Raw genomic sequence first — 19222 nt, 5'->3', positions numbered from 1 at the left:
TGGTGACAGCAAAGGGTCGTGCCCTGGGGAGGAGGTGGCAGGGATGTCACTGCAGACTCACATGCTTTTGAAAAGCTGCATGTACTGCTCGTCCCCCCGGCCGCCCTCCACCTCGCTGTCCAGCTTGCGCAGGATCTCATCCTCAAACTGCAGAGAGGGGATGAAGACGGGCTGAACTTGGAGCAGCCCCGCCCCAGAGACCATCCTAAAGAGAGAGTTTCCGTCCCCGCTCCCAGGCCATGCCACTCCCCTGGTGCGGGTGATTCCCACAACATCCCGCCCCATCCTGCTCCCTCAGGAGCCGCCCTGGCTCTCACCCGGCTGAAGCTGCCGGTGAGCCGGTGCTCGCAGAGCATCATGTCGAAGAAGATGGGGATGGTGGACTTGCGCAGCTCCAGCTCCGGCACCAGCGTCATCTCCAGGATGGGACCCACCATGCCCGGGATAAACTCGATCTTGCGCTGGCCTGGGAGGACAGGGGGGGCTGAGGGGCGGATCCACACCCGTGCAGGTTCCCATGCCCAAACCAGCAAAACCCCGCTCCCCACGCCCACTCTGGGGATGGTGCTGATGGACATCAGCCCACAGAGACCCAAAAATCCCCCATCACTGCACACCGTGGCTCACCGAGGCTGTACCACATGTCCCTGATGGATGCTCCGATCGTGGCTCTCATGTCCCCGTACCTGCCGGGACCGAGGTCAGTCAGCATTGCTCTACAGCCCCGGGTGACCCCAGCTGGCTCATCCCAAAATCCCTGACCTCGGGGCATGGTGGCAGCCCGGCGCAGGGACCTGAGGTCTGTGGGGGTGCGGACTCACTTGGCCAGAATACTGTTGCGTTTGGCCGGGGAGAAATTCTCCAGCTGCAGAGAGTCCTGGGTGAGGAAAGCCACGGCCAGGTGGAAATAATTGTTCCAAAGCTGCAGTGGAAGCAGAGGGATGAGCACCAGGCTGGGTGGCACAGTGGGCTGAGGACCAGGCTGGGTCCTCTCCCGACCCACCTGGCCCAAAGCAGGACTGAAGCAGCACCCACCCACCTGCAGCTCGAAGTGGCTGTTGCTCAGGAACATCTCAGTTAAGGTGGTGGCAAAATGGTTGATGGCACGCAGGAACTCCCTGGGGCGAGTGAGCATTGAGTGAGGGCAGCACTGGTGTGCCCAGTGCCCAGCCTGGTGTGCCCACCACCATCCCACAGAGGGGGAGAGGTCCTTTGTGCCCACTGCAGGGCAGCCAAACACTGTCCAGTTCACCAGTCCGGCATGTCCAGAGCCCTGCTCCACTGTCCCCTGCCCTGAGGCATCCCAGGTGCTCACACCCACCCCAGCATCCCCCTGCACGGCCCTGCCCAGGCCCTCACCGGTTCTGCACCATGTTCATCACCATCCAGTCACCGGGATACACCGTCTTCCCAATCAGGTCCTTGAAAAGGATAAAAGTCTCCATGAGGAAGTCCTGCAAGGGAGGGAAAGATGTCAGGAGCTGTGCTGCAGGACTGCAGTGCCTTCAGGGGGATGCTGTGAGGGAGGTGTTGTCGGGGGGCAGCACTCACCATCAGCTCAGGCCGGGAGGGGAATGCCTGGATATAGGTGCTGTAGTGGTCCTTGTCCATCTGGCTCAGGATGGCGGCCATGCAGGCCACGTAGTGGCTCTGGGGAAGAGGAGCTGATCAGGCCCTGCTGGGTCCTGCAGCTGCATTATGGAGCAGGACACTGTCCTTGTTCCTCCAGTCATAACCCAGAGCTGCCTTGGAGTCTGTTCAGCCCTGCCTTCCCTGGTCTTTTCTTCCCCAGCTCCCCAGACCTCTTCTCCCAGCCCCTTCACGTCCAGTTCCCAGACTGTGTATCCCACTCCGGGATGGGATGGCTCCTGCACCCACCATGATGCCATGGTAGGGGGATGCAAGTGTAATTACAGAGTGGAAGCACCTCTGTCATTTTTGAGATAAATTTAAGACCATCTATGGATGTAAGGGCATTTTGAAAATGGCAAGCAGGTTTCTTCTGGAGTGCCTCCAGTGAAAGGTCCCAAACTGAGCCCTTAGCCCAGGAGGCTCCCAACTTTGTAGCAAGACAAGTGGAGTGTGCACAACTTCTGCTGCCCAGAAAGCTGTCGCAGAAACACACCTGAGGCTGGAAATTGCGGGAAAGGGCAGTGCAGCTGCTTCTGGGGTATCATCATCCGGCATGCTCAGGAGGAGCGATGGGCCCTGCCGTGCCCCAGTGTCACTTATGGAGCTTTGTGGGTGGCTTCAGGCACCAACCCATGGCCAGCGACTGCCTTGCTGTGAGTCCTGTGCGGGCAGCACCGGGCGCTGGCCACCACTGCCCATCCCGGGCACCTTCCAGCCCTGGCAGGTCCGGCACTGCCGGAGCTCCCTCCTGGATTCCTGCGGACACGGAGCCCCATTGCAGCCCCAGGCCAGACCTCGCCAATCACACGCAGACCAGAGCGGACTGTTCAGGGAGGGATGCGTCTGCTGCTGGCGACCAAGGGCTCCAGCTTCGCACCACCAGCCCCTGGGCAGCCCCGGGAGCTCCTCGGGATGGGGCGTAACCCGCCGAGTGCTGCCGCAGGGAAGCAGCGTGAGCCCCTACGAGGGGCTTGCAGGGAATTCTCTCGTGCAAAGCGAACGGATCAAACCCCAACACCTCCCGCTCCTTCGGGAATCCATGTGGTGCCACAGCCCCGCGGCCGCCCCGCCGAGCACCGGCACGCCGGGGGTCCGCGGGACCGGGACGCGCAGCCACCGCACCGCCCGGGCAGCGCCCTCCCGGTGCCGGGACCGCGGCTCCTCCAGGGCTCCGGGGCTCGGCTCCCGGGCGCGCTCCCCATCGCGGGGCTCCGCCCCCCGCCCCGCTCCGCCCCCGCCGCTCCGCCCCGGTACCGGCGAGCGCGCGCCGCCCCGCCCCGCCCCGCCGAGCCCCGCGCCCGCCGCTGCCGGACCCGCGCCGCCGCCGCCGAGCACCAGGTACCGGGCGGGATGCGGAGGATGCTCGGCCGGGGAGCGGGGCGGCGGCCGGACCGGGTGCTGCGGGCATCGGCCCTGCGGCGCCGGCCGGTACCGGGAAGCTGGGCGGCCCCGCGGCCAGGGCGTGGGAACCCCGGGGCTGGGAGCGGCGACACGGTGCGGGGAGCCCCGAAACCGGGACTGCCCGGCGGTGCGGGGACCCCGAGGGCGCGGGAGTGGTGCGGGTACCCTCGGCCCGCGGGATGCGCGGGGGCCGGCGGGGCCGGGGCGAGGAGCCGAGCTGGGCTGGCGAGGGGAATCCTCGGTGTCACCGGATCCCTGGGGGTCGCGGGACCTCCCTGTCCTCCCCTCCTTTGCTCCCGGCGACCAGGCGCTGCCCGGGGAACTGCTGGAGGCACGGGGACGGTGGCACCGCGCACCGAGCATCCTGTAGCAGGCACCGTGCACCGCACCGAGCCCCCTACGCTGGGCACCCCGCACCGAGGTGGCCCCCGGCCGCCGTGGCGGGGGTCTCTGGGGGACAACAGCCGTGCTGGAACGGTGGCACGGTGTGTAGCCTATGGAGGTGCATCTGTGGTGGGAGCTGCTGTGCTAGAGGGGCCGAAGACCCCCACGTCGTGCCGCGGTGCCGCAGCCTCGCCCTGTCCGCCCCGGCCCCCGTGGCCCCGCCGCTCGCTGGGTCGCTGCGTGCTGGAGCCGCTCTGGGGAGCGGCCAGGCGGGCTCATCTCCGCTCCCCCTCGTTAGGAACGCGTCCGTCAGCCGGGGCTGTGCCGGGTGACACACGCACACGCAGATCCAGGGATGTCACTTTCGGTACCGCGCGCCGCGGTGACGCCGGCCGGGGCTGGAGGGATTCAGCCCACGTTGCTCCCGGCAGCTCCTGGCGCCGCGCTCCGCGCCCAAGGCCTTGTGTCCGCCGGCGGGGCTCCGGGATGCGGGAGAGAGCCCCAGGCAGTCCCGCGGAATGGGGATGCGCAGCTCCCGGGGTGCGCCGGTGCCTCCCGGGGCGCTCCGGTCCCGATCCTCCCCGCGGGAACGCACACAAACCCCGCCGGAGCTGCGGCTGCCGGCAGCGGTGCGGGAGAGGGGCCGAGGTCTCCGCGGAGCCGGTTTCGTGTTGGGAGCACGAGGTGGACACGTATGAGTAACCACCGGGCCCGGGCTGTGCCAGCACGGGGACATACGGGGACATCGGTGTCAGCTGCTCGCTCCGAGGGGCACAGCGTGCTCCGTGCCGGCAGCAGCTCGCGGCGATCTCCACACTCGGCCCCTCCCGGGGGTACGGGAAGGTGCCCCTCGGCACAGCCGCGGCGGCAGGGGACGCGGGGACCGCCGGCTGCGCTCCCTCCCGGCGATGCCGCCCGAGGAGCGGGGCCGGGAGCAGCGCGGGGGGACCCTCGGGCGGAGCCGGGCTGAGGCTGGCACCTCCGGCCCTTCCCGGTGTCCCCTCTCCGCAGGGAGCGTTCGTCCTTCCGGCACGCTCGGAGGAGCGGGGTGGATTTCGTCGCAGAAGCTCCTTTGGGCTGAGGTTGTCTTCTTTACAAATGATAATTTTTGTAATTACTTAATAGCATGGTGGCATCCAGAGGCCACAGATAATTAGTGGGTCTATTCCTGTCCCTGCTAACAACACTACTCCGGTCCTAACCAGTGCCGCGGGCAGAGCCTGCCTCGCGTGTTTGCAGAGATGTTCTGCACGGTCTGGACTGTTTGGTGGTGGGGAAACTGAGGCACGACGGGAAGGAAGACACTTGCTAATCCCCAGACTCCCCTGGTAGCCAGCGGTTGTCTAAAGCGCACAGAGATAAAGGGGGGCAGGCTGCTCGATGGCATTGGGAATGCACTTAAAGGCAGGAATTTGTATTCTGGAAGGACGTTCTCAGTGCTGGGAGCTGCAGCTGCAGAGGCCGTGCTGCTGGCTGCTGGCACCACGGCCGGTGGGTGCTGGTGGGACAGGGGCTGCCCCAGGAGGTCCCTGCTCACCCAGGACCGAGCCCCCCGAGCCTGGACCGGCTGGGGCGATGCAGGAACTCCTGGGCACTGACGCCTTTCCAGCTTTTTCCAGGTGTGTGCTCTGGGGAGAGTTGGTGGCTTTCTGATGCCATTTTTAGCCTGTGAGGGAGCCCACAGAGCTCAGGGTCCCCTGACCCAGGCAGCTGCTTTGCACTCTGGGGCAGGTGGACTCCAGATGGGTGCCCAACCCCTTCTCCAGAGCTGAGACATCCTCCCGAACAGAGCAGGACTGCAGGGGTCTGCAGGTCAGCTGAGTGTCCCATGGCCAAAAGTCTCTGGGCCGTGTCCCACTTCCCTTGTCCTGTCACTGCTGCAGGATCAGCCCGTGCTGGAGATGCCAGCAGAGCGCTGGGTTTGGGTGCTGGGCACCAGCCGAGTTCTCCGGGCTGGATCTCCACCACAAGCATCTTCCCAGGTCTGTTTAGACACACAGGGCATCTCCAGGGCTCGGAGGAGGATGGTTTTGCCCATTCACTGGGAAGGAAGCAGCTGAGCTGGCTGTGCTTCCTCCAGCCCCGGGGGTGCCACTGAACCACTGTGCCGGCAGCAGCTCCAGGGATGCTCGCCTGCTCCTCCACGGATGCAGCCGAGGGAAGCCTTGGGACACAGAACAAACTCCTCCTGAGCTGCTCCCGCTCCGCACGCGCTGTCTGCCCCTCTCTGCCCGTGCTCCCCCAGGCAGGTCACTCCACCTCTTCATGTCTCATTAGAACAGTGATACCAACGCTCCTCTGCCTGGCAGAGAGGTGGGAACGCCAGCAGGTAGCACAGGGAACAGAGACACCACTGCCATGACAGCCGTATTAGCATCCACGGGAGACAGAGGAATAATTTGGCTTCTGCAGCTTCTGAAGGCTCGTGCAGAGGCTTTGTACTCCCGTCTCCCCGGCTGTGTGCAGCCTCCATCTGCAGCACCAGCACATCCGCAGTCGGAGGGGAGCGATGGAAGCAGAGCTGGTGACCTCCACGTGCCAGGAGGATGCTGCTCCTCCTTCCCCGGACGACAGGATCCCTTCCATGGGCACGAGCCATGGTGTGCGTGGCCAGGCCAGCCAGGAGCCTGGGTGGTCCCAGAGAGGAGCCCGCGGGGTGGCCATGGGTGCTGGCGCCTTGGGGAGGTGGGTGGCGGGGGCTCCTTGCCTCGGCCGAGTGCCAGAGCCTCCTCCTGGGCCCCGTGGCTGGGAGAGTGACTAATGTTCCCGCAGAGCACTTCAGCCAGTGACCTACATAGGGATGAGTGCGGATCCCTCGGCTCGTGTGAGCCGCTGCTTGCACTGGGACCCGTGTGCTGGGGCCACTCCCAGAACTCCTGGGTGATGCTTGATGCGGGGCTGGGGGGATTGCGGGGCACAGGGACCCCAGGCGTGGTCCTGGTGGCAGGGACAGTGCCCGTGTCCTTGGCCCGACCAGCCCGGGGGACCTGGCAGAGCCGCTGTGGTGTTCGAGCAGAGCCTTGAGCACTGCCCAGAAGGAAGGGTCGGGCACTGCGAAGTCCATCAGGGACATGGGGAGCTGGCCTTGGGAACAGGAGTCGAGCTGGACTCAGGGAGTGCTGGGAATGTGGCTGGAGAAGGGGCATCTCCTTGCTGGGGACTGCGAGGGCTGAGCAGCGAGGAGGGAGAAGAGCTGCTCGAGCGGAAGCGCTCCATTGGCACGAGTACAGTCGGATATAAACGGGCCGTGATTAAGTGCCTGCAGGAAATGAGAAGGTCTGTGAGGCTCCCAGCAGCCGGGTTCTGGAAGAGCCTCCAAGAGAAGCATGAGGGCAGGGCATGAGCTGACTTCGTGGTGGAGCTTCCTCAGCGAGGAACCAGATTTCGGGTGTGCAAGCTGCCCGAGGAGCTGCTCCAAGTCCTCCATCCTCGAGTCCCACACATGCTCTGATCCGAGAACAAACGCCTCAAGTCCTCCCAGAGCCAAGGCGGGATTAGGCTCTGCTGTGATGTGTCATGAGCCTGGTTCCTGCCCCTCCAGTGCCTCATCCTCCAGCGCTGCCCCTCTCCACTGCCAGCAGCACCTCACTCCCCTCTGGAGATCGGGAAAATCAGACGTGTTACTCCACAAAGACATTACTTTGTGAGCAGAGCCGGGTCATTCACTTCTCTGCGGTTCCAGGAGAACCTGACTTCCTCTCTCATAAATCTCATCTCCTGGCTTCCTGTGTCCTGAGGAGAAGATTTATGTGTCTGCTCCGTTTTTCCCTCTTCCACGGCATTACTGGCAGCGGTGAAGGAGAGGATAGGTGGAGAAAGGGCTGAAGTTGGCAGGTAACTTTCCAGACAGGGCAGTGTGAAGCAAGGCTTTGACCTCTGAGGTCAGCCCTGCACCATCAGAGATGTCTCCCATGATGCAAACCTGGCAGGTTTGGTGCCTCTTAATCACAAAATTCACCACCCATCGGCGCTGGCCAGAGAAACCCAGTGCTGGGGCTCTCTAAGGGGCGTCCATGAGAAGAGATTCCTGATGCTTCCTCAGCTCCTGGGGTCACTCAGCAGAGGAGAAATCATTCCCAACTGTGCAAGCATCCAGCAGAACCCACTGCTGCAGAACTCATGGCACCCATCATGTCACAGTGGAGTCACCTGCTTTCACCTGCACATCACCGATGTGACCTGATGTCTCACCTTATCCATGTGCCTGGAATTCCCATAGGAACCAGAGGAAGAAAACACTCAGACCTTAAAAAATTGCTGAGATGGAGGGTCCACCACTATGCAAAACCTTTCCAAGATGTTCCTGTGCCAGCTGGCCTCACTTTTTAAGGAAGTTGCTTCTCCCACCTGCCAACACACATTTCCAGCTGCTGTGAGTGGAGCTTGGAGCTGACACCCAGGGCCCCATCCTGCACAGCCTCTGCTCCGTGCCCCTTGCCTGCCTCTGTACTGGCCTTTTCCCTTCCTTGCTCTTCATTTCCTCCCCTTTCCTCAGTTTCCCTCTGTGGTCAGGGGCACGGGATGGTTACGAGCAGAGACGTGCTGGTTAGCTGGTTTTAATCCACTTAATGTGTGCCACTTTATTTTGGGATCATCCTGCTTTCTTCGTTGAAATGTCAAATGCCTCACAGAAATCCGAGCCTGCTTCGCCGAGGCTTTTACCTCCACTGACCAAACTTGGAACCTCATCAAGCCCGGCAGCAAATGGGTTTGATGAGCCGTGTTCTCCGCAACCCCGCGCTGACTGGCGTGGCTGGTTCATGCTGCCATCCTTCAGGGGGGATTAGTCAAGTACCAAACCCATTCCCTGGACAATTCCAGCCCACCTGCACCCCCCAGATCGCCATGCCAGGGCTCTGGGGCTCCCTGTCCCACCCACTGGGCTCTCCTGAAGTTGCTGTCCACTGACGACTCCAAGGAGGACCCCAATGTCCGGCAGGGCACATCAGAGTGAAGCAGCAGGGCTCCTGCTTTGGCCTCGGGAGGTTGTGCAGGTCTCTTCTGGACAGAGGAGTGACCACAGCCCTGGGATCCTGTTGGAGTAGACCCTGGAAGGGGCTGGGGTGGGCTCAGGACTTTGGAGGGGCTCCAGCAGCCCCAGGATTGAGGCACTGAGCACCATTGCCCAGTAAATGTGCTGGAAGAGTGGCTGGGAAGTGCTGGTGTGGCTGGGTGCCAGGTGCATCTGAGATGTCCTTTGGAGTCATCAGCAGAGTGGGTTCCTCAGGCTCAGGGACAGTCCAGGAGGGTCCATCAGACAGGGCAGCCCCGAGGCTGAACCATCCTGATCCCATCCCACAATGGGACTCGTTATTCATGCTCAGGGATGCCGGTGTGCTGCAAACAGTGCCCGAGCGCGGCACTAAATCCAACCACAGCACAAAGAAAACGCAGGGATGCGTGGGAGGGTCCTGGCGTGGGTGTTTGACATCCTCAGAACCGTTCCCAAACGGAGTTGCCTCCATGTATAATTTATAGGCTTCCCTTTGTCCTTGTGGCTCCTCTCTGATCTCCTGGCGGTTCGGGAAGGCCGAGGGTGCTCCGGCGGGGCCCCGCTGAGTGACAGCGCCGCGTTTGCTGCGTCGGCAGGGGATCGGCCTCGTCCCGTGCTGCGTCAGCCACGGCTCGGCGAGGGCCCCGTGGCAGCATCACAGGGCTGGTCTTGCTCTTGGACCGTGCCCGGCCCTTGGAGCCGTTCCCAGCCCCCTCCGCACCACGTCCCCATTAGGGACCCCTCCGGAACAGGCTGGCCACACGCAGGCTCCTCTGGAGCGCTCGGCTCCAGCACGGAGATGTGGCCGGCAGCTCCCTCTGCCCTCGGCGTGCTGCCCTCCCTGGCACGGCCACAGCCGAGGATGCTGCCGGGGGCACCAAGCTCTCTGGGCACCGGCACAAGGAGAGAGGTGACCCCACGGTTGTGACGGGGCCTCAGGGGTGGCTCATCCCACGGCCGCGGACATCCCGGCAGGCTCTGCCCAGGCCAGCGTGGGTGCCCCCGGGTCAGGAGGGATGCGGTGATGGAGGAAGCGAGGACGGGCGGCTCTGGCTCCAGCCCCAGCCAGCTCGCTCCTCTCCGCCTGTTGCTGTCCATACTAACGAGGAGCCCCATCCCATCCCTCGTCTCGTCCTGCCTCGCAGACATCTCCGGGTGTCTGGGCACGGCTCCAAGCTCGGGAAGGGAAGCGCCGGGCGGCTGGGCGACGCGTGGAGCAGCATCCCGACGAACACGGAGCAGGGTGTGCGGAGGCGCCGGGGCGTGCGGGGCCAGGGTGGGCGCAGGGGAGGGCTGTGAGGCCCCCCCTGCTCCGCTGGGTCAGTGCTCACTGCCGGCGTGGGCGGGCACGGGGCACCGGCACGCAGCGCTTGGAAGTTTGGTTGTGCCGGCACTGGGGACTCCGGGCTGCTGTGCTGAGTCAGCGCTTCGTGCCAGCAGGAACAAGGCAAGGCAGGGAGGGGGACGGGGGTGTCTGAGCCGTGTGTCCGTCCGCAGTGAGGGCAGGGGGGCTGCGGAGGCAGCAAGGCTCCCGCCTCGGCGTGCGGAGAGGGTGCGAGGACACTGCGGGAGCACCGGGCTGTGGTCTGGGGCGGGGACCACGGGGATGTGGGACACGGGACACGGTGTGGTGCGGCAAAGCTGAACCACTGCTCGCTGCGGCTGGAATCTCTGTCTTTGGCTGCGTCCCAAAACGAGCCGACGGCCTCCCCAGCACGCCGGGACATCCCAGCAGGGCTCCCGGTGTGCCCCGTGCTCCCGGTGCCCGGGCAGTGTGATGGGCCGGGGCAGCCGCCGGCGGCCCAGTGGGCAGAGGCAGAGCCAGGTGGGCACGGGGGTGGGTGCTAGGGGTAGGTCTGGGACAGTTCGCCTTGAAGGTGTGGGGAGGAGGAGCCCTGCAGAGCCGTGCGGGAACGATGGCAGGGACGGGGACAACGGCAGGGACCAGGATGATGGCAAGGATGGGGATACAGCTGGGTGAAATCCCCCCTGTGACCCCGGGTCCTGCCCCTGTGCCGCCTGTGAAGTGCTGCTGGTGTCAGTGACATCCCCCGGCCTTACTGAAGGTTCTCCCTCCTGCTGTTCTCATGTGTCTGAAGCAGCTCCGTGTCCTCAAGCCGCTGCCTCACCACACCTCACAAAGCTGGTCCCCCATGCCTGCAGCCCAAGCAACACCTCCGGTGCCCAGTCCGGCCACAACCACACATGACACGTCCCCTGTACCCATCTGGCCATGCCTCACTCGTGATGGGTGCCCTGTGTCACTGTGGCCATGCCCACTCCCGCCATGTCCCGCGCTGGATGGGTGCCCCACGCCTTGTCCATCCCCCTCAGAGCTGGTGCCCGTGTACGGCGGGTGTCCCACGTGCGGGGGGCGCCCCGCGTCCGTCCGTCCGTCCGTCCGTCCGTCCCTCACGGGAGCCCCTGGCCCTTGCCCCTGCCCTGCCCTCCCGCTGCCCGCGCCCCACGCACGAGGCACCAGCCCCGGCGAGGCAGAGCTATTTTTAACAGCTGCTTCTGCTTCATTTGAGCTGTGAACTCGGAACGTGTTTATGCTAAAGGGCTTTCTTTTCCCTTCTCCCTTTGTGCTGAGGAGGCAGCGCCGCAGATCAAAGCCTGTCTCTTCGCGTTTGGTGATGGTGGGCTGGGAAGGAGCCGAGGCGGGAGAGGCCGGCAGTTCCACGGGGACACTTGTGTCCTCGGGGGGCCGCGGTGGCGTGGCCGGGTCTGACGCACCTCTCTTTGTCCCCGCAGGTCCGGGAGCCATGGGCGGGCACGGCCGGCACCGGGCGGCCCGCAGCGGGCGGCCCTGAGCCCGGGCGGCTGCGGCGGGACGATGGGCTGCGGGCGCCGGCGGGGAGCCGCGGTGCCGGGCAGGGCTGTCGGGGCGGCGTGCCGGGGGCTGTAGGGCCGGGCGGCGGGCAGCATGCCCGGCGGCCCCTCGCCCACCTCCCGCCCAGCATCCCCTGTCCGTGGCGGCGCGGGATGAGGCTGCCCGCCGCCCCAGCAGCTCCGGGGACGGCTGCAGCCCAGGGCTCCGGCCGCCGGCGCTCGGCCCGCCGCAGCACCCCGGCCCCGCGGCCCTGAGCCATGGTCAGCCGTGAGCCCGTGCCCGGCCCGGCCCCCGCCGGCGAGGGCAGCCAGGAGAAAGCCATGACGGTGCGCTCGGTGCTGCTCAACCGCGACTCGCCCGACATCGAGAGCCGCCTCAAGCGCCGGCGCAACCGCACGCAGCAGGTCCGCTTCAAGGACCTGGTGGAGGCCGGCGCGGGGCGGGCGGACAGCCCCCCGCCCGGGCCCGCGGCCGGCCCCGGCCACAACACCCCACGTGCCTCGCCGCCCCCCAGGGACCCCCCTGAGCCGGCGGCTCTCCGTGCCTCGCGGCGCAGCTGGCCCCAGGCGCAGCCCGGCTCGCTGACGCTGCCCATGCCCAGGAAGGCGTGCATGAGCACCGCCATCCAGACCTCCCCCAGCCTACAGAAGCCCTTCCCGGCCCCCCAGCCCCGCAGCAAGAGCGTCTGCGATGTGGCGGAGGATGCGGTCCCGCCCGCCGTGGCGAACGCCCGGTGCCCGGGAGCGGCCGTGCCCACCGTGGCCAGCTGGGCCGCGCCCCCGCGGGCCCCCGGCAGCCTCCCCACCCGTGACCACCCCGCGGCCCTCGCCCAGCACGCCAAGGTGCGCCGCACACCACCACCGCCACCACCCAGGGACCCCCCTCCTCCTTACCAAGGCACGGCCGGGTGCCCCGCTGCCCGCTGCGCCCCTCCGGTGCAAAGCTGCACCCCCGAGCCCTGCCCGCCACCCCCAGCCTGTGCCCAGCTCCGCGGGAGCCCCCGGGGCAGCCACGGGGTCACCCCACGCCCGGCCTCCGTGCCCTGCGGCCAGCCCCGGCCGCCCGCCGAGCAGCGGGGGCTCGGCCGGAGCGACTCGGAGCGGACCCTGCCCTGCGGCCTCCCGGCGCCCCCGTGCCAGCCCTCGCCGCACCGCCGGCAGCCCGTCCCCGCCACCGACACCCACGGCGTCCGCCAGCCACCTCAGGGCAACCCCCCGCGGGACCCCCCGCCACCCCAGCACCAGCTCTGCGCCGCGCTGTGGAGGGGACCCTGCTGCGCCTCGCCGGCCCCCGTCCCACCAGCGCCGGGCTGGCACAGCTCGGCCGCCGCCACGCCGGACAAGACACCAGCTGCCCTCGGCACCTGCAGCCGGCTCCGCGCCGCCGAACCCGGGCATGGCTGGGCAGGGCCCGAGGGGCCCAGGGAGCCGCTGTCCGCAGCCCAACAGGGCCCCGGCGTGGGGACAAAAGCGGCCGGGTGGGCAGCGGAGGCCCCCCGGCACGGACAGCCCTGCCTCGCCGCCGAGCAGCCGGACACGCTGCACCACGTCCAGGACCTTCTGCAGCTGGTGGTGGTGGCCAAGGCGCCGGTGGGACCACCAGCGAGGGACGAGGACGCCCGGACATCTCAGGGAGAGGGCCCCCGGGGGCCCGGGGAGCAGGGGGACCTGCATTCCCAGCTGCAGTCCCTGGAAGGGGTGCTGGAGACCAGCCAACAAACCATCCGGGTGCTGCTGGACGTCATCCAGGACCTGGAGAAGAAGGAGGCGCAGCGGGATGGGTGAGTAGGAGGGGACAGAGTGGGGGGCTGTGGGGACAATGTCCCCGGCAGCTGAGGTTGCAGGTTGGGGGACCCTGACAGAGATTTGGATGCTGCTGCCTCCTGAAGGTGTTTCCCTCTGAGAAAATCAGAGCTGCTGTCCCATGTGCACGTGGCTCCATGTCTCGGTGTGAAGTCTCACGTGCCCAGGGTGCCTTCCCTGTGCCCAGGGATGGGTGCAGGGGTGCAGATCTGGGGGATGAGGGGGTGCTGGGCCCCTGCCCGGCTCTGGTGCAGCTGATTTGCCCATTGGTCCCTGGGAGCGGGGATCTGGAATGTCACATCCCAACAGCAGGCTTAGCCAGGCACCACATCCCTGTGCCCCATCCATGGAGGTACCTTTGGCACAAATCCAGTGGCTGCTGCCCCCGTGATGGGTGTGACTGCATCCCGGGGAGGTGCCCAGCACCCCCATCCTGCCCTGCTTAGGACCTGCTCCGAGGGGCAGGGTGTTCTCCAGGCCTCCCAGGCAGGTTTGCCAAATGGAGCAAGGTGTACTAGGACAGCCCACGACGGCCTTAAGCTGAAATGCTCCAAACTCATCTCACACGAGGGCAACCAGCAAACCCCCAAGAGGTGCCGGTCCTGGCATCCTCCTGTAAAATCTCTGGGGCTTGTTCCTGACGCCCAAGATTGCCATCCAAGATCGATCCATCCGTTAAATCAGATGGTTCTGGCTGTAAGTGAAGCACAGGGAACACTGTCCCTGTGCCACCCCTGGAGCACTGTCAGTGGGGAGGGACCCCTCGGGGGTTCAGGACACCTTAATTAAGACCTCAACTCCATTTACTGTTACAGTCAAACAAGCAAACAAGATGCTCAGAGATAGGAAATCCAGGGATAGGAAATCACATGAAACATTATCCTGGTGACCTTATGCTGCAGAACAGCACAGCCTCGTTTGCCACAGATCAGATCCCAGGTGCCCACTGCGCAACAGAGCAGGGCCAGCAGCCCTGAGACATCCTGGCATCGACCACCAGCAACATCCCACAAAAACGGGTATATATAAAAGATGAAAGACTATCCCAGGATGAGCTCTCCCAGCTGAGGGGGGCTGTTGTACAGTGCCAGAGCCGCAGGCACACACACATAAGTGTACCACACATATATACATAAATATATATAAAGGGCCTCATGATCTAATTCAGGTGCTGGCAGAATAAATCCCCATTGCAATGTGTAATTTGGTGCATTAACAGACCCAGTTTCTGAGGACTGAGAACAACCGTGGTCAAGGTCGAGTAACAAGAGGAAGATTTCAACGGGGAAATGTGACGTATATGTGGGACACGGCCTTTCAGCTGTGCCCCCAAAGTCCACAGCCCTGAAGGAGCAATGGAGACATGGAGAAAGGGTCCCAAAGGGAATCCCAACAGCATTCACAGGGCTCCTTTTGGACAGAGCAGAATGAGCAGGGACCAGCAGGGAGCACCTGCCAGCAGAGGACTCCAGTACAGCCCTTGGGATCAGGTTGTCTCTGGGTTGGGGTCTGGCCCCAGCAGCAGAGACATGTGGGGTCTCTTCTCCCTTCTGTGGAGAGGGAGGAGGATGCAGCAGCATGAGCTGAGCCTGGTCAGGAATCAGCTTAATCCAAGTCCTGTGCACCTTCCCGGAGGAGGAGAAGGATGCTTTGGTACAAAAGCATCAAAAAGATAAATTCCGAGTCTGGTGTAGGCTGGAGATTAGTCTGGAGCATCTCCCTGTGCCCATCTGCCAGGGGACTGCCGTGCCAGGGCACTGCCATGTGCCTTGTGCTCTCTCCATGGCACCGTGTGTGGGGAGATGTGTGGGGGCTGCAGGCGTGGGGACCCCTTGGGATGAGGATTGGGATGGGGAGGGGAGGACAGAACGGGAAAGGTTTGGAGATGCCACTGTGCCCAGCACTTGATCACTCTCATCAGAGAAATCTGCGAGGCTGAGAGGCACCTGGGATCACATGGGATGAGAGGGGCTGGGATCTCAGAGAGGAAAAGGAGTGGGACCCAGGGAGGAGAGGAGATGGATCTCAGAGAGGAAGAGGAGTTGTGATTCAGGAGGAGAAAGGCTGAAATACAGGGAGAAGAGGGTCTGAATCCCAGGGAGAAAAGGAGCTGGGAGCCAAGGAGGAGAGTCTTGGCTCCTGGCTGCTGGAGTGGGAGCACAGAGGCACACGAGGGACCAGGAGCAGCAGAGAACTCAGGCAGACCCAGACCGGGTCTCCAAGCTCACAGCTCATCTCTGTCACAGGCGACACTCGTACCGGACCGGGCAGGACATCGCCAACTGCGGGACCTGCCGGGACTGTGCCTGCATCATCTACAGGTGAGGGCCAGCCCTGGCTCCCAGCATCCCGAGGGTTCTGCTTCCCTGCACTCCCAGACTTCCCCACCGGCTGGGAGGCAGCAGGGAGGGCGACAGTCAAGCCTGCCCCTCCTGTCCCCGTGTTGGGGGCACCACACACAGACCACTCTTGGGTGTCTGGGCAGTCACTTGGGCTGGGTTTGTCCCCTCCTCCCTACGGGGAGCAGCTCCTGCTCCCAGGATCAGCCAGGGTGATCTCCATGGAGGAGCAGCAGCTGGAAGGGGGCTGCTCTGGCACGATGGCAGAGCATTTATCTCCTGTAACAGCAATCTATCGGGGAAGCCTCGCTAGCGGCTGGTGCGTGGGCTCGCTCCAAATCCAGGCTGCATCCTGTTGTCCCTGTGCCAGCTCTGCACAGATGCTGCAGATGGGTTCCTGCCCCTCGCTGTGGTTTGGGAACACAGGGCCTGGGCTCTGCTTCCCAGCGTTGGCTTTGGGCCAGAGCGTGGAAGCCCCTTCCTCTGCTATGCTGCCAGCTCAGATCCCATTTGGTGTGTGGGAAAAGGCATCTCATGCCCTCCCAGCATTGTCCTTGGGGGAATTGGGAGGGTTGCAGTTTTGCAAAAGCTTTCTGCCCTTCTGGGCACCCCTGGGTGTCCTTCTGTCCCTCTGGCCATTCCCTCTGCAGTGCAGGTGGCTGGCCAGGTGTGTTCCTGTTTTGCTAATTTGTTAATTAGGCCGATGCTGTTAGCACTGGGATGTGTAGGACACGGTGAGCTGGTCCCAAGCCATGCTCTGTGGTGCCTGATCACCGTGGTGCACATGTGGCACTGCCCTGCCATGCTCTGTGAGCACTGTGCCCCCTCCTCGGGGCACCTCAGGCCAGGGGTGCCTGGCTGGGGTCCCCTGGTGTCCCTGTGCTCAGTGGCAGTGCTGCCTCAGCGCTCCTGTTCCCCACACAGTCCCCCTTGCTCCAAACTCCCCCGCTGCAGCTGGTGGGGGACTTCAGGCTAATTAGGCCTGACGAGCCTGTCTCCACGCAGCACGGCAGCGGCACAGATGTCACATCTGGGGGAGGTGGCTCCCCAGAACGGCCGGGCTCCCCTGGGGACTCGCTGAGGGTTTCGCTGCCACCCGTGGGATGAGGAGAGGCTCTGGGGGGACACGGGGTGAGGGAGCAGGGGCAGCACCCCCAGCACCAGCCCCCAGGGATGGCCCATGGAGGGGATCAGACCCTCCTGTCCCTGTCCCATCTTAGGGTCCCACAGCGGTGCTGACCCCTCCCTGTGTCACTGCAGGGGAGTTGAGGTCCCTCCCTGCACTGTCCCCCCTCATTATGGCCTGCACCCCTCACCCATTTTTCTAGAAATGCCTGGGACACTCCTTGTCCTCGTCGGGGGAGGTGACAGGAGGTGACAGGAGGTGTCAGCGCGCCGGGGGGCTCGCGGGGGGCTCCCCGTGTGCGGGGCGGCTGCGCCACGTGCGGCATTCCCGGGCACACTCGGCGGCACCTCGCTGATCCGATGGGACGTGGCTGGTGTGAGGAGATTGACGTGTTTTCCGTGTGAGGGAACATCGCGGCACGTGGCTGCCAGCAGCCAGCCCGCACCACAGGGTGCTGCGGGGACACCGGGGGCTGCAGGGACACTGTGGGCACAGCAAGGGCCGGAGGGGACAGCAACAGCTGCAGGCATGTGGACCTGTGGGGACACTGAGGGCTCCAACATTGGCAGGAAACCTGAGAGCTGTGGTGGGGGACACAGTCCCCCTCACCTACCCGGACCAGGGTGACCCTAATTCCTGCCTTGTCAGCCGTGTGATGGGCAGCAACAGAGCCTCGCATGCTCCCACCACTTCCCGATGCTGCAGCTGTCCTCAGCCCCTGGGAGGCAAAACCCCTCTCCAGGGGGCTCATTGCTCACAGGGGTCCCACAGACCCCCAGCTCGCCCCCCCACCTCAGCACTGGTCCCCTTCCAGACCAGTGTCCAGCTCTTGCCAGCCACACACAAAGCCATGGGGTTGGATACAGAGGATGGAGCAAAAGGATGGGGCAGGGGAGGCAGCTGAGAAGGAGCCATCCCCAAAAGACCCCAGGCCACGAGGTCAGGCCGATACTGGTCTGTCCCTCTGGCAGAAGGGAGGCTGGGACACTCCAGTGGGATGGGGCAGCTGTTTGGGAGGGATCCAGCCCCGGGCCCCCCTCACAGCCCACAGGGGGTGGGCAGGGGCTGTCTGAAGGCACACGCAGCAGGATGTCCCCTCACAGGGGTGCGCAGTGACCCCAGGAAATCTGGCCGTGTCCCTGTGCCACTTTGGGAGCTCAGCAGGGCTCAGCTCTGGGCGATGTGCCCTGGGTGGATGAGCTCCCTGGGGGCTTGTTTGGGAATCTGAGCTCCCCGGGGGCTGTGTTGGGGACACTGAGCTCCCCGGGGGCTGTGTTTGGGGTACCAGGGGCTGTGGCAGACAGCGGGCCGTGGTAAGAGGAGGGCTGTGGCAGGTGGGGGGCTGCAACAAGGGGATGCCACGCTGCCCCTCTGACACGGTCCCCTCGCCCCGCGTGCCGCAGCGTGGAGCACGATTTCCGACAGCAGGAAGGCCGCTTCCAGCGGGTGCTGAGCCACATCGAGGGCGACACGGGGCCGAGCTCCCCCCCGACGGCGCTGGGGGCGGCGGGGGTGGCGGTGGGGGCGGCGGGGACCACCTCACCGCCCAGGCAGGAGCCGTCGCCCGTGTCGAGGCTGCCGGCAAAGCTGGACGTGAAGAAATCCCGGCGCAAATGCTTCTGGTTCCTGTGAGCGCGGTGCCCGGTGAGCCCGGAGCGCGGGGGCACCGCTCCAGCACTGACCCCCTGCCCACCTCTCCTCCCTCCCTCCCTCCCACGGTAGGGTTTGGGTAGCACCAGCTTTTCTATTTTTAACCATTCCGTTGAACGCGGGGAGCTCGGGTGTGGAAACGGCGAGGGGAGCAGCGGCTGTATTTAAGGAGAATTCAATAAATTCCACGGAGACGCTATTTTTGTTACATCCTCTCCCGCCTGTGCGCTTCTGTTCTGGAGGAGGATGAGAATGAGGAGGGGGAAGAGGCTGTTTTTCTGGATTTTCCCTCTCTTCGGGGTTCCCTGAGGTGCCTCAGGCTCAAATTTGGCCCATTCCTGCAGCCCACAGTGGGGGCTACTCACCCATCCCTCCCACTGCTTCCTGCAGGTTAACTGGGAACTCCGAGGATTTCCGCTGGTCAGAGACAGTGGAAAATGGCCTGGAGAAGGAGACCTGTTCCCAAAACCCCTGGACTGGGCGGGGGTCTCATGGGTGGAGAAGATGCACTGGCTGATTATAGGGAGACAGGAACGACGAGCTCAAATATCCCGGCCACTGTGGGGCTGCCACGAGAGGCAAAACTTGTCATCGTGGTCCCAGAGTCCCAGAGCACACCCTGAGGGGTGCCTGTGGTGGCAGCAGCCACAGCTCTCCCGGCGGGGCCATTTCCTCAGGAAGGGGGACATTGTCCAGCCTCCTCCAAAAGCACCGGCCACCCCCGGCCACGGGGAGCAGCTGCTGCAGCCACAGAGGTGAATAGAGGGCGGGCAGCTCTCCAGTTGGTGCCCACACCGCAGCACCCCAAAGCAGGAGATGCGCACAGTGTTAAACCCCATCCCGTGCGCCAGGGGCACTCGGGGGCTGCAGCCCAGGGACACAACTCCCTTCTTGCCCAGCAGCAACGGGATGGATGGAGGGACGCTGTCCCGCTGCGGGCACACGTATTTTTGGTCTCCTCAGCCCTTCCCAACCAGCTGGAGCTGCTGGGGCAGCCTGGGCTGAAGGTCTGGGAGCCCCGACTGCGGGCAGGAGCTGCGGCAGCAGCACGGGAACCACGGG

At 64.7% G+C, this 19222-nt stretch overlaps 2 protein-coding genes across 2 annotated transcripts in view; one reads left to right on the top strand and one right to left on the bottom strand.

Moving 5' to 3' along the window:
- LOC136290817 (dedicator of cytokinesis protein 2-like) overlaps positions 1–19222 on the bottom strand; it is a 44524-nt gene that overhangs the window by 7625 nt on the left and 17677 nt on the right. Inside the window, exons 29-35 of the mRNA XM_066185140.1 lie at positions 1552–1650; positions 1360–1454; positions 1040–1118; positions 822–922; positions 628–686; positions 318–466; positions 62–147 (exon numbers count right to left, since the gene is read on the bottom strand). Of these exons, the coding sequence (XP_066041237.1) occupies positions 62–147; positions 318–466; positions 628–686; positions 822–922; positions 1040–1118; positions 1360–1454; positions 1552–1650 (668 nt within the window). The remainder of the gene's footprint in view (positions 1–61; positions 148–317; positions 467–627; positions 687–821; positions 923–1039; positions 1119–1359; positions 1455–1551; positions 1651–19222) is intronic.
- Positions 11357–18347, top strand: LOC136290828 (INSYN2B protein-like). Its single transcript, XM_066185167.1, has 3 exons — positions 11357–13023; positions 15292–15366; positions 17914–18347. The coding sequence occupies exons 1-3, from the start codon at positions 11501–11503 to the stop codon at positions 18140–18142; spliced, it is 1827 nt and encodes a 608-aa protein (XP_066041264.1). The 5' UTR covers positions 11357–11500; the 3' UTR covers positions 18143–18347.

This window comes from Chamaea fasciata, unplaced genomic scaffold (genome assembly GCF_029207755.1).
Source record: "Chamaea fasciata isolate MVZ Bird 193981 ecotype frontalis unplaced genomic scaffold, bChaFas1.0.hap1 SCAF_6, whole genome shotgun sequence".
NCBI classification, from domain to species: Eukaryota; Metazoa; Chordata; class Aves; order Passeriformes; family Sylviidae; genus Chamaea; species Chamaea fasciata.
The sequence above is the reverse complement of the archived record's forward strand: the minus strand, read 5'-3'. Positions and strand labels throughout refer to the sequence as shown.